This window comes from Nesoenas mayeri (assembly GCF_963082525.1).
Source record: "Nesoenas mayeri genome assembly, chromosome: 13".
NCBI lineage: Eukaryota > Metazoa > Chordata > Aves > Columbiformes > Columbidae > Nesoenas > Nesoenas mayeri.
In genome coordinates, this window is record NC_137550.1 from 8,959,913 (window position 1) to 8,978,499 (window position 18,587).

Here is an 18,587-nt window from a genome sequence, read left to right on the forward strand (position 1 = left end):
TTTATCATTATTATTTGTCTCCTTGGTATGAGGGAATAGCTGAACAAAGGAGCTGCATGGGCTTGATTTTTGGGTAACCTCCACAAATCCCCATATCTCCCACAAGTTTGGTAAATGACCCGATATCTTAGTTCACCAAAATCAAGCCTATTAACCTCAGGACATGTAGCCTCTGCTATATAACACTGCCTCCCAAACATCATCCACATGGCCTGTATTTTAACACCCAAGACTCATTAATATTTCCTGCAGAGTGTTCAGTAAGTAGCAAATAAAGCAGGAAGTGTCCCAGATGTTGGAAAGAAAAAATGGAATTATTCATTGCTTACTAACGTCAAATGCTAATGTGAGAAAAGCATCCTTGAAGAAATCCTTGACTAAAATTCATCAGAGTGATGTGAAATCACTGTTTTAATTATGCATTTTTGAATGTATTTATTAGTCCCGGTTCTGATCTGACTTACAGATGTTTAACAGTGATAAGGGTCTACTGCAGTCTTCAGAATTACTCATGATTTATAATGACAAAACTTGGATCAGAATTAGGTCCTTGTCACTACTCCATAATATCCTTTCATCAAACTTCTTCACATTCAACAGATGAAAGAGACTGTGCTATCTGCAATTTCAAACCCCACCACCGAGTCCATTAGCTTGTTTTTTGAGATTTCGCCTCCAGAAACAACCATTCCCACACAAAATTTTGTCTGCTTGAGTTATATTGGCCATAAGAAACTTGAGAGTAAAGGAACTAGTCTCTTTAGCCACCAAAATTACGTGTTGGGTTAACACTTGTGCTGGCTACAAATGTTGCACTTTAATAGTGGAACTAATTAATTTAGTTACACCAGTCTATAATCTCATTCTCTGTATCCTTATTGTTGTGGCTATTACAGTATGCTCAATACCAGAGGTTAAAAAATAAAGCAAAAAAACGCAACAAAAACAAAACAAACCCGAACAACTCTATTCAAGAATTATTCAAAGTAATGTGTTTTTTCAAAAGAATGATGGATTTTTAAACTATTGCTTGTTCTAGAGCTGATCCAGAATGAGTAAGTCTCCAGGGACAGTTTACTCCCTAAGGCATGAATGCATGATTAAGCTAAATGTATTCCATAAATGCCTTGATGACATTAAACTAAATTTTTTAAAGAACAGATGGAGAAAGTTAATAAATATTTCATTCTATAATATAAAACTCACTTCTATATTCACAACTTCAGGGATCCCCAGCTTCACAGATATCAATAAGCCTGATGGATTTCTGGCTGCATTCTCATTCTTCTGCCCTGGTGTCTCTTATGGGATCATCATTTCTGCATGCTTGGATTGTTTTATGGGATCAGTGAAAGGCAAGTGACTGTAAATCTTGACCTCTTCTGCTCCTGGATTATATACTTTTATTCTTTGTGACCATAAGTGTTCAGCTCTACACTGAATAGATAATTAAATGACAAAAATTATTCAAAGGGAATTTATAGTGAGAAATTATCACTTGAGGAGCTGATGGGGAACAGGCATAACCCAAGGAGATATCACAGGAAAAAAAAAAAAAAAGAGTTTAGAATGGCCAAATAAAACACTGAAATATCTGTGTATTTATAAATGTCATGAAACACCTATTCACTGGGAAAAAAAATTACCTGCATATAGCAATTCTATTCAAACAAGATTTCTATTAAGGGAAAACAGTGTGAATTTTGCTTAAGAATTGTAGACCAAGCCTGTTATTCATATGAAAGAACTAATCTTTACATGTGGGAATTACAATTTCTCACTCTCTGTACGCCATGAATCTTGTAAAAGAATAATTAGAACTTGCTCAAAAAGGAAAGAAATGCCAGACTTGAATAATATTTTAGGAAGAGCATTAACAAACATTTTTATATTGCCAACAATCTTCACTGCTTTCTAGAAGAGATTTACATTCCATTATTAATTAACTGTACTGAGTCAATAGAATGACATAAAGCTTGGGAGATATATGTTTAGCAGAAACTACGACATTCATGAGAACAGCGTGCATTTATAGGGAGTTTGATTTAAAATTTATGCGAATGAGTTCAGCAAGCAAGGGCCCAACAAACTACTTCAAAGCATCAAGATCCAGCTGGAAAACATGACAACATCAGATCTTTGCCATTTTTCAAGTGTCTTTACAAACCTCCGCACATACAGTATAAATTACTTCACCTCAATACCTCGATAGTTTGGTGCAGAATTAGCAGGCGTTACTTTTCATAGGACCACTACAATCTGCTAGACAATGTACACTTGAGCCATTGCAAGAATTTAGAGGTATCTACATGGTATGTAATTTGTCTTTTTGGAGCTGACTCTTGTGCTACATCTGTAGAATACAACAAGGTCCCATGGTCTACCATTACGAATAAAATAAAAAATAATAGTACTATTGTTCCCACTCCCTTTCCCCCAACTCTGACTATCTTTCAGTTTTTGGGTTGCAAATCCCCACAACACTGCATCCAGGGAGAATATTAAAAGCAGAGCAAGGTGGTGCTGTAAAGAGATACTAATTAATTCATGTTAGGTCTCATGCCACAGAAATTGGTTTCTTTGCTTATTGAAAGTTAGGTTAGGTCCAGCTACATTTGTATGTTCAGAAACAGGGCTTTTAAGGAAAAAAAAAGTTTCTCATGTTTCCCGACATCCCATTAAAGTGGTTGTCCTTTGACGTCAATTAGAGCCAGCTAAAAAAAAAATCATCCTTAATTGCTTTTCAGAAATAGACATTACAGCGTACACTGTCACAGCCAAATTCGATTACCTTTTACAAGAAACAAGGATGCTGGGAACACGATACAACTCCAGATCTGCTGAATATGGATGCGGAGCTCTGCTGACAGCCAGGGGAGCTGCTTTTCACAGCGAAGGCTCTTCCTTGGGCTGCAGAGAAAAATGGTTTTGAAACCTGATGCAAACCCTATAGACACATCTAAACATCTCCAAAGTATAAAAATGCTGAAGCTGGATGTTCGGCTGGGGCCGGTTTTGGACTGGCAGCATTTGGATGCCTAGTGCTGCATCCCTGCCGCCACATAAGAGTGAGCGTGATCGTGCACCTATGCTGACAATTAGAGCTACAAAAACCATCTAGTCCTCAAAACTTGCAGACATTTCAATTACAATTTCATCGCCAATTTTCTCAAAGGCCTTCTCCAAATTCGTCTTACTCCAGGGATTTCATAATGTCTCTGCCCACCAGGTAGAAGAGGAGTCCAGAAAGTAAAACCAGGGGCACCCCCGCTGCGGCGAACATGAACGACCAGCCGTAATAGACATGGACGGGTACATCCTCCAGACACTTCTCGCTCCTCTCCAGAAGGATGTACTTCTGAAAATCAGCAGCAAACTCCTTCCACATCACGAAGAGAAATATGAGCAGGAGAAATAGGGCTCCTGGAAAAACAAAAATGTGTTACTCTCTGCACATGAAACACAGAAAAAAAAACTCAGATAAGATCGCAACAGATTTCCATCTATTCTTGCAGGTCCTTTGCAGCAAAGCTTAGTGTTGCAGAATTCATGACGTTGCTCTGCAGGTTTCCATGAAAGCCACAGAGTGACCCACACCACAGACACCACCTGCTCTCACCTCCAGTTCTCACCGTTACAGCTGGACATGGCCCTGGAGAAACCATCATGAACACATCATGTTCACAGCAGGGATCTGTATGAGGGCAACTCTGCATTTCTGTCTTAACATCAGGTTGGTTTGTCTTTTTTTATTTTTTATTTGCCTGAGATGATTAAGAAGGAGAGACTAAGACTTACTTTTTCCCTTTTGTTTATATCTACCCTTCCGAGTAGTATCAGATCCGATTTCCACCAGAAATGCAAGGATTCTGGGACCACTCCTGCTGATTCCATTGAACCTGCCACCCCCAGCACTGGGGCAAGCGGAGCCCACGCAGACACCGAAGAGGCAGCTGCAGCTCGTGGCAGCTCCCCTCCACGTCTTGAGTTACCCAGCTTTGCAACCAAGTAGTAAAACACATGGCAAGGAGTACAGACAATTGTATTTGGCAGAGAAATAACACATAGCAGAGCAGAAAAGGCACTTAGCCAACAGATATCAATCTCAGATTGACTACTAAATAACAGAATAATAAAAAGTATAATAAACAGCTGATATCATGAGGCTATAAAGTCTTTTTGTTGGCAAGTGCAAGGTCAGCAGCCTGCTGGGAGAGGGGCCACTCCCCTCAGAGCCCCCCAAGCCTCGCAGGATGCCCGTGACCCAAACAGCAGATCCTCCCTGAGACCTCCCCATCTCCTGTTTCCAGATGTGGACCTGTCAAAGGTCAGCATTTGCATGAAGAGCTTGGTCACATCTGAAAAGCACGTGGCGAACAGGCACCTCCTGGACCTGGGGGCTTCGGTGCCTTCATAGGAACCTCCTTTCCCCATAATTCAAAGGGATGGTGGTTGGAGGCTGTAGGTCTGGCTCCCCCGTGTGAAGCAGATGACAAAAACTAGAGTGGCCCCATTATTATTTACTGTGTTGCATTAAAGAATATATATAGTGCATTTTAAAGTTGATATATATTAAAACGAAATAGTGATGGTGTGATGACAGATCTGAAAGCACTTCAGTAATATCTGATCTTGCTACTTCACAGCTCGAAGCCTGCTATTTTTAAATGGGGCCATATAACATACAGATATATGCACATACACACACATATATGAAAGAAATACATCACAGATTATAATATTTTTATAGCAGACGTGAACAGTTTAAAATTAATTTAGTTGACAAGTTACCACACAGTCCTGTGGATGTGTTGTAGCTTCTGTTGGTTTTAATTTCTCCCCTTGCAATTTTTAAATCAAAGGTAGCTTGCACTATATTTAATTATTCCTCCTGGCAGCTTATACACTACAAAATCCAACTTCCATGCTAAGCAAAGGAAGCGGGTAAAGCTTGACATTGATGTATCTGCTTAACGGTGGTGGTTACTGAAACCTCAGTCAGAGAAAGCACGTCAGTGTTTAACCGTGTTTCTGCTTATAACGGATATAAGTGCATCTCTGCTATAAACCTCCACTTCTTGTAGCCAAAAATTAGGCTTATGTGAATGTATAGAGGGCTCAAAGTCCTTACTACATGTTATCTAGAAATTGAAGTTACCCGTCCTAAGCTCTCGCATCTGTTAAACTGCCTCCTACACCCCAAGACTGCAAATTAAAGCTCAATAATCAAAAATTGGTGTAACCATGTAAATATATTTTCGTTACCGTATGCTGTTATTTCAAGCTATTCTCCCTCCCATGGAAAAGTCCTTCTGTTTGCAGGACAGGCAGGCTAGGAGTTAAACAGCAGCTGCTGTAACATTTGCATGTTCATTGAGGTTTTGATACCACTTGAAATTAACTGCACAAATAAATATTTTACACTTAATATGATAGTTGTGTGCTTAAAATACCAATTATTCTACTATAAGAAAACGATTGCATGTTTAAATAGTCACATGTCCTTTACAAAATACAATATATTGATAAGAAGGCAATTAAGTCTTTATTACTGATGTAATTTAAAATTAAATTAATTAGATAGCAACTGAACCTTGAAAAGTCCTCTTTTAAAGATCAATTTATATTTCATTAACTTATAATACCTACCATAAGAGATGCAAATAAAAACGTAGCCCTGGTGGGACAGAGGACACGAATTCAGTTGCGTACTTTCAAATTCTCCTAGTTTTCTTTATATAAGCAGGTGGCTTGTGTTGAATTGCCCCAGGGTGGTTCAGATGGTCTAAGCTTCATTTATGGAAAAAATCGGACTAAAACATACCATTTCTTACTGAGGAGGGTGCGGGGAAGCCCTGTGAGCGGGTGGCACCTTCCCCGAGCTCACCAGGAGCTGAGGATGGAGAAATGGTCCCTCCCCTGGCCCCAGGAGAAGCACCACATCTTGGTATGAAAGATTTATTATTAAACAGGTACTGGAGGTGATAGCATGGCCATGGCGTCTAAATTAAGAACATTTTCACACTCTGGGAAAATGACAAGAAAATGTAAAGCAAGCAGCCATCTTCCCCGGAATAATTAGAGGTGAGTGGTAAGGAGTCCCTGGGATTTACAGCATCTCCTCAGCAAGAAAGAAAAGCAAAAGGGCAGGTGGAGCTGAGAAGGATGGTGGAAGTGCAGGAAGGGCAGCTCACTGAAAACTGCCCAGCGAAAAAATGCTCACATGGAACAATCACAAGTATTCGTGAATCTGCCTAAAATCCATCATGCATTTAGACATTAGTAGACTCTTCATAATGAGGTTATCAGGATGTTTCACTCCCATATTACCAAAGTAAGTGTTTGGCATTTTTGTTTTAAAATGCTATTTTATTTTGGATTTTTCATCTTTTGAACAGGTCTCATTTTACCACCTCCTTCTTGGGGCTTGTAGTCTTGGCCACAGCAGAAAGACACCTTGGTTTCCTGCCAGACACAAATGGCTTTTTAAGCACAAAGACAGATTTCTTCCTGCCTTGGGTAGCAAAATGAAAAACTGAAAAAAAAAAAAATCTAGTTTTCTGCCCAAGAAACAAACCCGGCATCAGCACACACACCTGAGTTGCACAATGTCTGTTTGGTTTGGGTAAGCGTAACTGAAGATCTTATCACACCAGACCATTCCCATACCCCTCTCAGCATCCCTGTGGTCTCTACCACTGGAAATTCAGCCAAGTGACTTCTTCCTATCTCTCCCTTTGCCTCTGGTCATTAGGATAGTATGGAAAAAAATTAACTGAGAAACTTTGTCTCTATGCTGATGAGGTCAACAGTGTCTTCTGGGGAGGGGCTAATTGCAAGAAAATTGAAGTGGGGTATTAATTCTTTCTCCTTCGTACACTTCTAACTGCAGGACAAGGAACGACAACGTTCCAACTCCCCCTCCCAGGAGAGCTGCACCTTCCTTGTGAGTAAATTGGAGTCAGGGTTTTTCTTTCTCCTTTGCTTTATATCCTTGTGACACCTTTATAGCTGCTAATTGTCAGGACAGGTGAGTGAACTCAATCTTTGACTCTTCTTCTGAGAAAGCTGGTGAACTTTCATGTAATCTGCTAATTACAAGAATACTGAACTTTGACTCATTCGCCTTTCTCACTAGTTGCCTCTTAAGGATGTTAATAACAAGGAAATTGAGGGATGACCTTCAGTTGCCCTTCCATAACTGTCAGCCTTTACTGCACGTGGGGAGCCTGAGATTGCCAAAATTGAGATGTTTGATTTGGGAAGAAGAATCGGAGCACAAAATTCAGCACTTCAACCCACAGGACCAGCAAAGCTGGCCTTTGTTTTAATGCAGTCAGCTCACACTGAAGAAGAGGTTGGTCTGAGCACACATGGTGCTCCTCTCACACCACGATGTGGCTCTAAAAGCACTGTGATGTCTTTGTGATGTCTTTGCCCACTGGAAACAGCCCCCGGCCGCAGCAATGCTGGGGCTGCAGGACAGTGCCACACAAGTGGGTGCCACACAAGTGGGGATGCTGGTGCAAGAAGTGTAGACTGTACGTGATCCATCGTGTATTTACGCTTTCCAGTGTAAGGCAAGCTGATAACAACCTCTTCTTCAGCTGCTTAACTTCACTTGGACATGCATCCTTACTGCTTGATATGAAAACTCACCATACACTCATGCTTTGCTTGTGCAAAGCTCCAGAGCAGCCACCTCGCCCCTCAGCAAGCCACCAGCTTGAGCTCGGGTCATCTTTTTCACTTAATCCTACAGCTACGCAGCTGGTCTGAATGTTTTAAGGCAGCACAGCAAGCTCAGCGATTGCCCTAGGTCTGGATGAAGCATGTGCTCACTCCTGAGCTTGGGCTCTGAAGTGCCCAAAGCAAATGAAAACCGAGGAGCACAAGCACAGAAAACTGAGGAGCAGGAGCAAAGTTGTCTCAGTAACTCAAACAGTTTCCAGAAGCTGCCGTGCAGCATTCACCCGGCCCTCTTGGTGACATTGTACTGATAATTAATCATATTCTCATCTGACTAGTGAAACAAGGGGACAATTAGTAACCAGTCAGTAGCTGCCTTTCCCTTGCAAGCACCGAAGTTAAGTCCGAGATTGCAAATGTTCAAAGGAAAGCAGTGCGCTGACTATTCACTTGTGTGATTCGGATGCTTTTGAGAGCAGACTGGCTGGGACAACTGCTTAGTTGGCAAGGGAAATGTGCAAATATGGACGCAGTGATGTCACACGGGCTCCAGTTGGATTTACTGCATCACCCAGCAGAGGAAATCAGGTGGGATGGCTCCAGTCCTTTGAAAGGGCTCTCAGAAATGCCACCCACTGAACACGACATTTGTTACGGTAGCTGGCAGCCTGTCAGATCTGTGCTCTTGAAATACCGTAAATAAAAGGCATCTCAAGAGGATCCCAAAGGGATCTAATTGACCAATAACAATCTTCACTCTGAGGCACTGAATTCCCCCAGCAACGGAGAGGCACATGTCACTCCTTGAGCTCGTGTCAGGGTGGTTGACCATAAATGCTCTTGGCAGCACGTGTACACCAATATCTTCAGAGCCTTTTGGTGGCAAACGTTGCATCACTTTGCAGTGACGAATCAAGGCTGTGATTTCATGACCTCAGCATGGGCTGCTACCAAAAGGGGCAGCAGGAGGTTCTGGACAGAATCAAGCTGTATATAAAGGATACCCTGAGAGACCAGGGCATCTTGCAGCCCTGGTGCCCCATCCCGCCATACGACTGCCAGACCACATTCCCGCTCTACAAATTGCCAGCATTTTCACACTTCCTCAAGGAGAGACCCTTTCTGCGAGGGAGGTTAATTAACACTGACCCACAGGCCATGATTAGAAGACAAGAAACACTTTCTCCTGCATCGTCCCTCCACATCCTGCTATCCAAAGGAAGGAGATGGCTGGGGAGTTCAAGCAGTATTGAATCTATTGTTCCCACTGTTAGTAAAATTGTGCAAAATATTTTTAGAAGGGATAGTGAGAAAATAACCACAGATGGATGCATCCGGAATCCATCAGGAAGCCTGTGCCAAGCTGGATCCAGAGCTCTGAGTTCAGGTTCCCCCCCAAAATAAAAGGATCAGCTGAAACTCTAAGCAAACTTTGCTGAAAATGCTGAAAATTAGATTGAAAATATAGCAGGAAGTCTTTTCTAGCTGAACTCGTTCCTCCTAATGACAGTTAATAACAATGATTGCTGTTCAGATTGAAACTGCATTAATACAAACTTCGATTTAAATGGCAGCATCTTTGTCTAATGCCAAGAGGTTTATGTGATGCATAATCAGCTATTCTAAAAAGTGTCACATTCTATGCCCCAGCCTTTTAATCAAGAAGTAGTCAAATAAAGTGCAAAAACAGTGAAAAAATGGAGTACGGTGATTCAATAACACTTGACATCCCTTTCTGTGTAATATTTTACTTATCTGGCCAGTGTCAGAAGGTGACCGAGCTCGGTTTTTCCATTGAAGCTGAAAGTTGAGAGTTTTGAAGAAGCAGGGCTTTAACTGAGGTAGCTGGTGCCTCACCAGAGAGGATTCACATATTCAGCCTTAGTCTCACAAGAAGACATCACTTCAACACACGCACATGTCAAGTGCAGAAGACATTGGTACATGGACATCCAATAGCAAGACACCTAGCAAATGCAATCCACATGTGTAAAACCACAAGAAATTTGCCTTTATGGAAATTAAGTCCATCCAAGCATTTATTAGACTATATAAGACAGAGAGAAGCAGATGCCCACAAGCTTCCTGCCCTCACTGCAATAACTGAAGACCTGGAGGTAAATGGAATTAGCAGAGGCAGGTAGTGCCACATGGATTTAGTGCCTTCCAGATTTTTTTAGGCAAATAGATAGATGGCATCTAGCTTCATTTTAACAAGCAGCTCAGCTGGCATCACATGGTTAACTATTAGCACATCTGGAGGAGACAGAGATTAGGAGGGGAGCAATAAAATGGATAGGGAGTCAAATAATGGGGGAAAAGACTAAAGGGTAATAATGGTGAGACTGGAAGGAATTTAGGTGGAGTTCCTCCAGAGTCCATGTCAGGACATCTCTTGTTAAATATTTTCATCAATGTTTTGGCCCCAAAAATCTTGGACACACTCAAAGCCCAAACTGGAAGTAAAGACACTGGTTTGTGTTTAATTCATGTCATGTGTGAGGAAGCAGGATCCTGTGTGGGATCGGTAATCATGCAGTGGTTTTGCAGAGAAAGGCCTGACTTCATTATGAAGTTCTTCACCTGACATGGCTCAGCTGAGCTCCAGCCTTTAGCTGCTTGAGTAGCATAAAAGCTTTTTTCCGAGTTTGAGTCACTGTCATAAATCAAGTATTTCTACCAGTTAAGCCGGTTATTCCTTCGCAAATATAGAAAAGGAAAAAGCCCAAGTGATAATTCAGTGGAATCATTTGTAATGGCAGTGGGAATAATGAATAAATGTCTATCTTTAATTCATTTTCCTGCTGTGCCACCGCTTCCTCTTTTCAGGTTTTATTAAGCCAGCCCTCCCATTTTGAATCGCCAGGTTTGCCTTTCATCACTCAGCAGGTTTCCAGCTCTACCAGATGTTAATAGCAGTGATGGGAGAGTCCCAAATGCAAAGCCTGACTTAGGGGAACAGAGCGCGGCTGACTGCTGCCCGAGGTTAACGCAGCTATAGACTTCACTAAAATAAAAGGCTCTGCTACTCTGCGTTGCATAGGAAAAAAGAAAAAGTATTTTTCCCAAACTACAGGCTCCTTAGGCCTAAGGACTATCTTGCTAAAGCTTGACCGAGCATAGAAGTTTATTTCCAGTGGGAGAGAGGGAAATATCAAATCAGTGCAGCTCCCACCAGAACCCCCAGCAGTGCCCCATCCCTGGATATCTCCTCTTCCCGCTGCATCCCCACCCCAGCTTTATGCCATTCCCCAGCTCAGCAGCTCACCCGAGACCAGGAGGAATCCGCCGCCCACTTTGTAGGAGCGGGGGCTGACAAAGGGCACCCCGCACACCAGCAGCAGCCCCCCCACCAGCCCGGCGGCAACGGCCAGCATGATGAACGCCGTCCAGAAACCTCTGTACACTGCAGGGACAAAAAGAGTAAAGTTATGGGAGAGAGTGGGGAAGGGGAAGAGGGGAAAGGGAGAAGGAGGAAAAGAAGGGAAAGAGAGAAGGAGGAAAATTAAACAAAGAATGAACAGAAAAAGAAAACAGGATAAAAGGAAAAAGGATAAAATAAAACAAAGAAAAAATAAAGAAAAAGGAAAAAGGAAGAAAAAGGAGGGGAGAAAAAAAAAAGGAAAAGGGGAAAAAAAGAAGAAGGAAAAAAAGAAAAAGGGAAAAAAGGGGAAAAAAGGAAAAAGAAAGGCGTTTTTCTTCACTCCATGCTTAACTCCTGCTTCAGCAACACTGCAAACAATAACCTGTAAGCTGCTCATGTCAGGCAGAGCTGGAGCTCCTGCTTTGCCGACTCCTTGCCCGGTGCAGGGGACAACGTGCCCGGAACTGGTGCAGGTTCAGGCTGAATGTTGCGCCCTGCAGAACGGGACAGGAATGAGCCCAAGGAGTTGGGAGGGTTTCCAGGGAAGGACACCACATAAAGGGGTGAGAATAACAGTCACTGCACTTAGCTGTGCCTGGGAGGATGGAGCTTGGCGAGGAAGGAGAGAAAACAGGAGAATTTGGAGAGAGGAAATCAGACAATGTCTTTGCTCCATTTTAATCAACACTCACAGAAGGCGCCAGGTTCCTGGTTAAAGATAAAGGTGGGAGGTTTGTTAGCAGGACTGCAGGGAAAACAGGAGCTGATGATTTCTCCCATTAATAGCCATGCCCAACTCCAAGTCAGAGAACAGGGTGAGAGAACCGCTGCCTCCTGACCCACTGAATTTGGGGGTTTTGCTGTGACTTCAGGCAAGCACATCAGCCAGAGCCGAACAAGCTTGTGTCCATCATCTCACAGGACGGGACATTGCCATTTCAGTCTCCCAGTAGCCAAGTCTCTTCCAGTCATGGCTATAAATCTTGGTCAATGGGGCCTTCAGACATAGACCCCCTGATACCCGTTCCCCTGATTTATCTGACCCCTTGGACCACTGCATCTCGCTCTCCCTGTTGTTTTTCAGAAGCACTAGTTAGAGAGATTTAAGCCGAGCATGAGCAAGTGGGTAATGCTGAAATGATTCACACTTAAAAGAAAAATGATACAGAGAAGATGCGTTTTGTCATTTGAAACCATTTTGTCAGGAGAGCCACTTAGGGAGAGATAAGTATCTTGAACTCTCCAAAACCACAGAATTCATTTTCATGTTTAACCTCCCGTCACCCGTTTCTCTCAGGGAGCCTAAGAGGATGCAGATAAGGCAGAATTATCTCTGGAGCAAGTAATAGCTGAAGGACCTCTCTTCTTGGACGGCCTCCTGTTTTGTCATCATTTGCATATAAGGATGGATCGGTTTGCAATAAAATCAGTGTTAATGACAGAAGCGTCATCTCTCTGCAGATGGTTTGGAGTGAGGCTGGTGCAGCAGAGGAGCCCAGTGCTCCCACTGCCCTAAAAGTGAGTTCTGAGACATCCTCATCTCCCTGGCGATCACAGCGGGGGGGGTGATGGGACCCCCTAGCAGATCCCCCCAGCACCCCGGGATGCAGCTCCCATCTCCAGCATCTTTCTGGGACCCGACAGGCACATCGGAGGTAGCTGATGAGGGCTGACAGGCAGGGACAGATGCCTCCAGCACCCTTTATTTGGTATGGAAAAATTATCAGTGAGATCACTCAGAAACTCGACGTCATGCCTGCTTCTCCTAAGCAGAAAAATCCCCAACGCTTAACCCACATGTGTGCTGCACACAGCTTGCAGTGGGCTCCTCCTTCTGCCATCGACAGGTCCCTCTTATCCATTTTATAGTGCGGCATGTTCCCCGAGGCAAGAATCCTGCACAGCACAGCAAAAGAAACTATCTGCTCTTCCTCACATGCTCCTACTGACAATTTTTTTTTAATTAATTCCTCATAAAAAAATATAAAAATAAAAAAAAGGTACTGCTAAAGGCTAAGGAAAAGGTCAAGATGTTTGTTTGTGCAGTATGCCTGCCCCGGATCCCCGGAGGCAACACCAGAGTGATGCACACTATTTAAAGAAATCAATTCATTTCAAAAAAAGATCATTGAATTAATTCTAGCTGCTGCCACTAATTTAGCAAATTAGAATTCCTAACAGCAGCTGAATCATTAAAGAACTCTGAAAATACAGAGAAACATAAATAAAAAGGGAACCAGTTGAAAGGAGAGCTCTCCAACTGCGTCGTATTCAGTGTATGAAAAATAAGCCAGTCACTTACGTGGATCTTCTAACAACTTGGTCTTTAACTGATTTTCCAGTGTTTGTTTATTTTGTCTTGCAACAAATCAACACCAGAGGTCTCTCAGGAAGCCAGACTCTGGAAATGACTCAACACCGGACTGCCACAGGCCTGCAGCCCAGCAGAAATTATTTGAGTTTCTTGCTCGCGGGGTCTGGAACTGGCCGTGGACAGAAGTCCTTTGCCTCCAGCTCCTCCCAGCCAGCCAGGAGGCAGGAGAGGGTAGAGGGTGGATTTAGCATCCCCTCCTGCTCACAAGAGCAGGCACCGAGCACCTAGCAGAATGGTACATGGCTAGTGGCCTCTGTGGAGGAGAGAAGATGTAGGAGAACATCTCCATGTGCTCATGGCTTGGGACAGTCAACTAAGCAAGGGCATTTTGTAAAGGAGCTTTGCAAAAGCCTTGCTCATGCTCGGCCACATGCATTTGCAGCACTGACACACACGGCAAATCTCTGCCCGGTCGCTTGGAAAAGGAGCTGCTGGGGGAGGAGGACAGAACCCACCTGCGGTTGTGTCATAGGAAGGATGAGGAAAAGGTCCGAGAGCGATGGGCAAGGGAAAGAGGTAGCCATGCATGCAGAACTTGGGGTGAGCTTGGCTGGCTGAAAAAGAACAAGAAGAACAAAAAAACCTGTTTGCTTTCATTTCCTGCAAAATCAGTTACAGTATTCAGATGGCAGATGTCTTATTCTGCAAAACCTACAAAACCCTCACTGAAGGCAGAATGCTGGAGAGTAAAGAAGGATAGTAAATCCTGGTTTAGTAAGGAAAAAAAAAAAAAAGAAAAAAGAGAATGATGAGAAAGGGGAGATATAACAGGATTTGAGCCTGCTACCCATACATCTTCTCATCTTCATAACCTGAATCTAAGGTGGACATAAATCATGAAAGATGGAGCAACTGAAATCAGTGTAAATATTCCCATTGCTGGTTTCCTCCAGAAAATGTATCGGACCACGCAGAAGGGGCAAAGGTATTTGGGTACCAGAATAAGCCACCTTACAAGACTTCCAGTTCGTGAGAAGGGAAAGCACAATTAACATGGAAGTGCCCCATCAATATTAATACCACTGAGGCTTATCATGATTAACGGTAATAGAATGAATGTTAAATGAATTAATTAATGGTTGGCCACTTATTTAAATATGTTCCCCAGCTCAAAGGAACACTTTATAATAGGTGGACATTAGTTCATGCTAAATTGACTATGGGATACCTATTGAATTAATTATTACATCCATGAGAGCAGCAAATTAATTTGCCATGATCAATCCTATTATAATAAATACCTGAAAAAGTATTACAAATTTGCCAGTTATCAGAAAGAGTCATTTTACTTCAGGTAATATTATATCATGTATTTCCGTATAATGTAATTATATAGCAAACCCCCTCTCTCAAGCCTGTCCTTTTCTATCAAAAAATTTCCATGTGAAAAATCTCACGTTGTTCCATTGAACGGTGGCTGTAACTGCTCCTGCAAGATTTTACAGGAAACACAGGTCAAGGACTGGGGAACAGAAAAGTCATCTGAAATTTTAATGACTTCAGAATAAATTTATTGTGGGAATCTGCATTATTTCCAACCAAATGCCCTACAAGGTGATCACACTGCTCCATTGGCTTGTAAGCATCTTTTAGCAGACTGAAGCCACCATGAGCACAAGGTCAAGGCTTTTTCAGTGTTTAAAACCTTTGCAGAACTTATTCAAAGTCTCTTTTTTAACTCCATAAGATTTTGTAGGTGATATTTTAAACGGCATCAAGAGGTTCCTACATTTTTGCGGATAACTGTCTCCACATCCCTGAGAGCCCTTGTTGTGCTTGTCTGCAATTCAAACTGCGAGCAAATGCTGCGAATGTGGTGTGGTGGCATCATACTCACTGTACCAGAAGGTCCAGATGGTCTCTGGGTGGCCCTCGCCAAAGAACCAGCACCGCCAGAAGAAGCCCTCGTGATGGAAGGTGAGCATCTCCTTCCTGACCTCTGTCAGCATTTCAGCCTGTGGAAGAATGAAAGCTGAAGCTGATACAGGGATGATCACGGTGGAAAACACATACTTTTTGCTTAGATGGTTGTTGCTTTCAATTTTTGCGCAGGTTTTCATTCGTTGCTTGAATTGGTTCTGGAGGGGTTGGGGAACACAGAGTTTGTCCTTGACTTTTTTTTCTATCAGAGCTACAAAATGTTCTGACAACAAATCACCCAGCAGACCTTCACAAAACACCTTCTTCTTTCTCCAGTGCTTTTAAACTACTGATCACCAGAGCTGGACACATATGCCGGGCAGCAGAGCGCTCTGGGTGTATTCTGATCCTTAAACACTTTCCTCAAGTAAATATTATTGCTCTTGTAAGCAGCAGGAAGCAGGCTGATTGCCAGGTAAGCAACTTTAGGGGTGATCCAAAGCAACAGTTCAGATGTCCTTGCTGCTCTGCAGGATCCATGTAAGGTCTGTCTGAACCCCAGAAGAAAGCCCAACTCTAAAAGCCCCAGTGAGTCTCTTCCAACCACCAGCCCAAAGGTTTCCTTCTTTCTCTCCCTCTGCTGAGTCCAGTAGAAGTTATGCTAAACTTACACGAGAGACAAATTACTCTGCCCACATCAGTTTTCTCATAGACCACAATATGGATATTGAGAAATATTTCTTTTTAGGAGAGTCTGCTTCAACCTCCAGACCAGTGAGCACAAGGTTTAGGTCTTTCCAGAAGAAAGGATATTGAAAATTTGAGTGATGGACTATTTACCAAAAAATCTGATTAAAACTGCAGCCAAAATAAATTTTGTTTTTTATCATATACAGTTTGGTAAAGCAGACATGACTGCTATAAAATAACATTTTGTGGAGGACAGAGAAACTCCATGCAGGGATTGGACCCTTGAACTGGAGAAAGGAGATGGGACTCAGTGAGGAGGTCCTAGAAGATACTTCCTCTTCTTGAGGTTTTTATGCATCGAGTTATGACCAGTTCCAGAGCTCTGACCTGATTCTCCTTTTACTTTCAAGATAAAATAACAACTGTGGCAACGGTAACATGCAGCCCTCAAACTTCATCAGCTGATGGCTCTGACTTAGTGCATCCACAGCACATTTAATTGCTGGTTGGTAGATACTCAAGAGCATCCTTATCTGTAAGGGACAGGATTTGCCTGTTTACGAAAGGGCAGAGAAGGTAAAAACACAGCCTGCTGTACAAAACCACTAACTGAAACAGAAATAATAGAAGCAGTGTCTGAAATAGAAATAAAATTGCTGAGAGGAAAGAGTAAGAGCAGTTCCTACTTCTGGCCGGCGCTTTTGAAGTGTCTCTGCCTCGGTGACAGGCACACCAGCGCTCGGCCAAGAGTGTATCTGAAATGTTTGCGATGCTTAATCATGTAGCGCAGTGCCACATCTCTAGTCTCTCCACTTGAAAAGACAACGGCACAAACAAAATCTCTGCAACAATTAACATTGTCATTTCCCAAGTGCACAAAACCTGAGCGCTCTCCTCCACCCACGACCCTCTGCCAGCTCCAGGGCTTTACCGTGCCACTTTAAACAGTAAAGACAGTGTCTTCTGCCAGGCAGTTTTTCTATCATAACTCTTTTTTTTCAAGAGAGAAAGTCATTTGGAAACATGACTCAAGCAAACAGTGTCCTACATTTGATTATGGGATTCTGAAATGAAAGAAAATATTTCTTGCTGGCATTACGGTGCTTACCCAGTGTGACTCACCACACCAGAAAAAAAATCAAACCTAATTGGATTGAACTTTGAAGTTCCGAAAATCTGCACACAACAAGGATCTTCCTGTCATTTTGTAATTGAAACCACACATTGATCGGTGCAAAAACATTTTTGAAGAGTGGGTGGCTCAGGGAACTGATCCGGTTGTTATTTCATTGCAGAGTTAGCTCATAGCAAGTGCAGCTAAAATCAAACTTTCAAAAGGATCTACAAACAAGTGACATCAGCAGTTAGCAGTAAAATATCTAATTGTCCTTCAAAAATTACATTTCTAGCTAACTAAAAACCGACATAAATCTTAATTTTAAAATGTATAGGTCTGTTATAGTTAGACAGGCTGGAAATCTTTTCTACTCTGTTCTGCGTCTGATGTCTGCTTTTGTTTTCTGTCTGCGCTATAGTCACATCACTTCAGATGCTAATGATTGCCAAGTCCTACACTTTAAAATATGAACTATTTTTAAATGAAGAAACTACAGAGGGAGAAATCTTTTAACAGCAGATATCAGGAGATACCTTTTGTCTTTAGAGGCAAATACTGTCAACAAGTAAAGCTCTTACATTTTTGCTTTTCTTTCCCTAAAGCTTGTATCTGCCAGATTACAGAGGTGCTGTCTTAGTGTTTCCTAGATGCACTTCAGTCAAAATGCTAGATGCTGTGGAAATGCTGGTTTGGATTTTAAAGTTAGCTCAGGCTGACATTTTACATTAGCAGGTCACTTTCAATGAGCATAAATATTATCACAGATTTAAAATTTTATATATATATATATATTTAAATAAGTTAATTCTTCCAAAGTAAGACAAGATTTCAGAGTTTACCTCCCCGGTCTGCAGAGTGCTGTTCCCATGCTCAAAGACACCGCAGGTCTCTGTGGCGAGAAGCCAGTAATCTGTCCCAAAAGCAACGAGGAAGAACAAGACGCCGGTGCCGCCAAGGAGCCCGGCTGCGAGGGCAGCTACTCCAACCTTCATAGGGCAGCAGGTAGGCAGCAGAACTGGAAATCAGAAAAGAAGAAAAACCCCGAAGTTTCCAAGATCACTGGAAGAGAGGGACAAGAGAAGTGCTATTTTTGGATGGGGATAATAATCTCCTCCTGGCTGGTGTGAGTTTCAGTGGGTGGTGGGGACAGGACTAATAAAAGCCGATGACCTGGTGTAACCAAACAGCTGCGGCATTAAGGAACATGACGAATAGCTATTGAGACAGAGCAGGAAGATTTCCAAATAAACACATGGCTCTTCGTTTTAGGAGAGCGGTGCAGAGAACCTGTAGATCACAGTGCAGAGTTTTTAAAACCCCATTTGTGCATGAGATTAGCAAAGAGGCTGAGCTTGGCTTGAGCAGATCTGAACTCGAAGATCTTTACCATGTCACAGAGTTCGCAGTTTCTGCAGCCATTGCTGTGAAATACCTTTAGCCATGTCTTTGCAAGCGCAGTGCAGAAGTGGCACTTCTGCAATATGGGTCTCCTT

The 18,587-nt window shown here is 42.6% G+C and overlaps 1 protein-coding gene across 1 annotated transcript; it reads right to left on the bottom strand.

Moving 5' to 3' along the window:
- Positions 1–3,193: 3,193 nt before the first annotated feature.
- On the bottom strand, positions 3,194–18,086 carry LOC308045569 (transmembrane protein 182-like; the record flags this gene model as incomplete). Its single annotated transcript, XM_080352901.1, has 5 exons — positions 3,194–3,423; positions 10,958–11,095; positions 13,883–13,981; positions 15,265–15,382; positions 17,934–18,086. The coding sequence occupies 5 exons, from the start codon at positions 18,084–18,086 to the stop codon at positions 3,194–3,196; spliced, it is 738 nt and encodes a 245-aa protein (XP_080209027.1).
- Between the last annotated feature and the right edge of the window lie 501 nt (positions 18,087–18,587).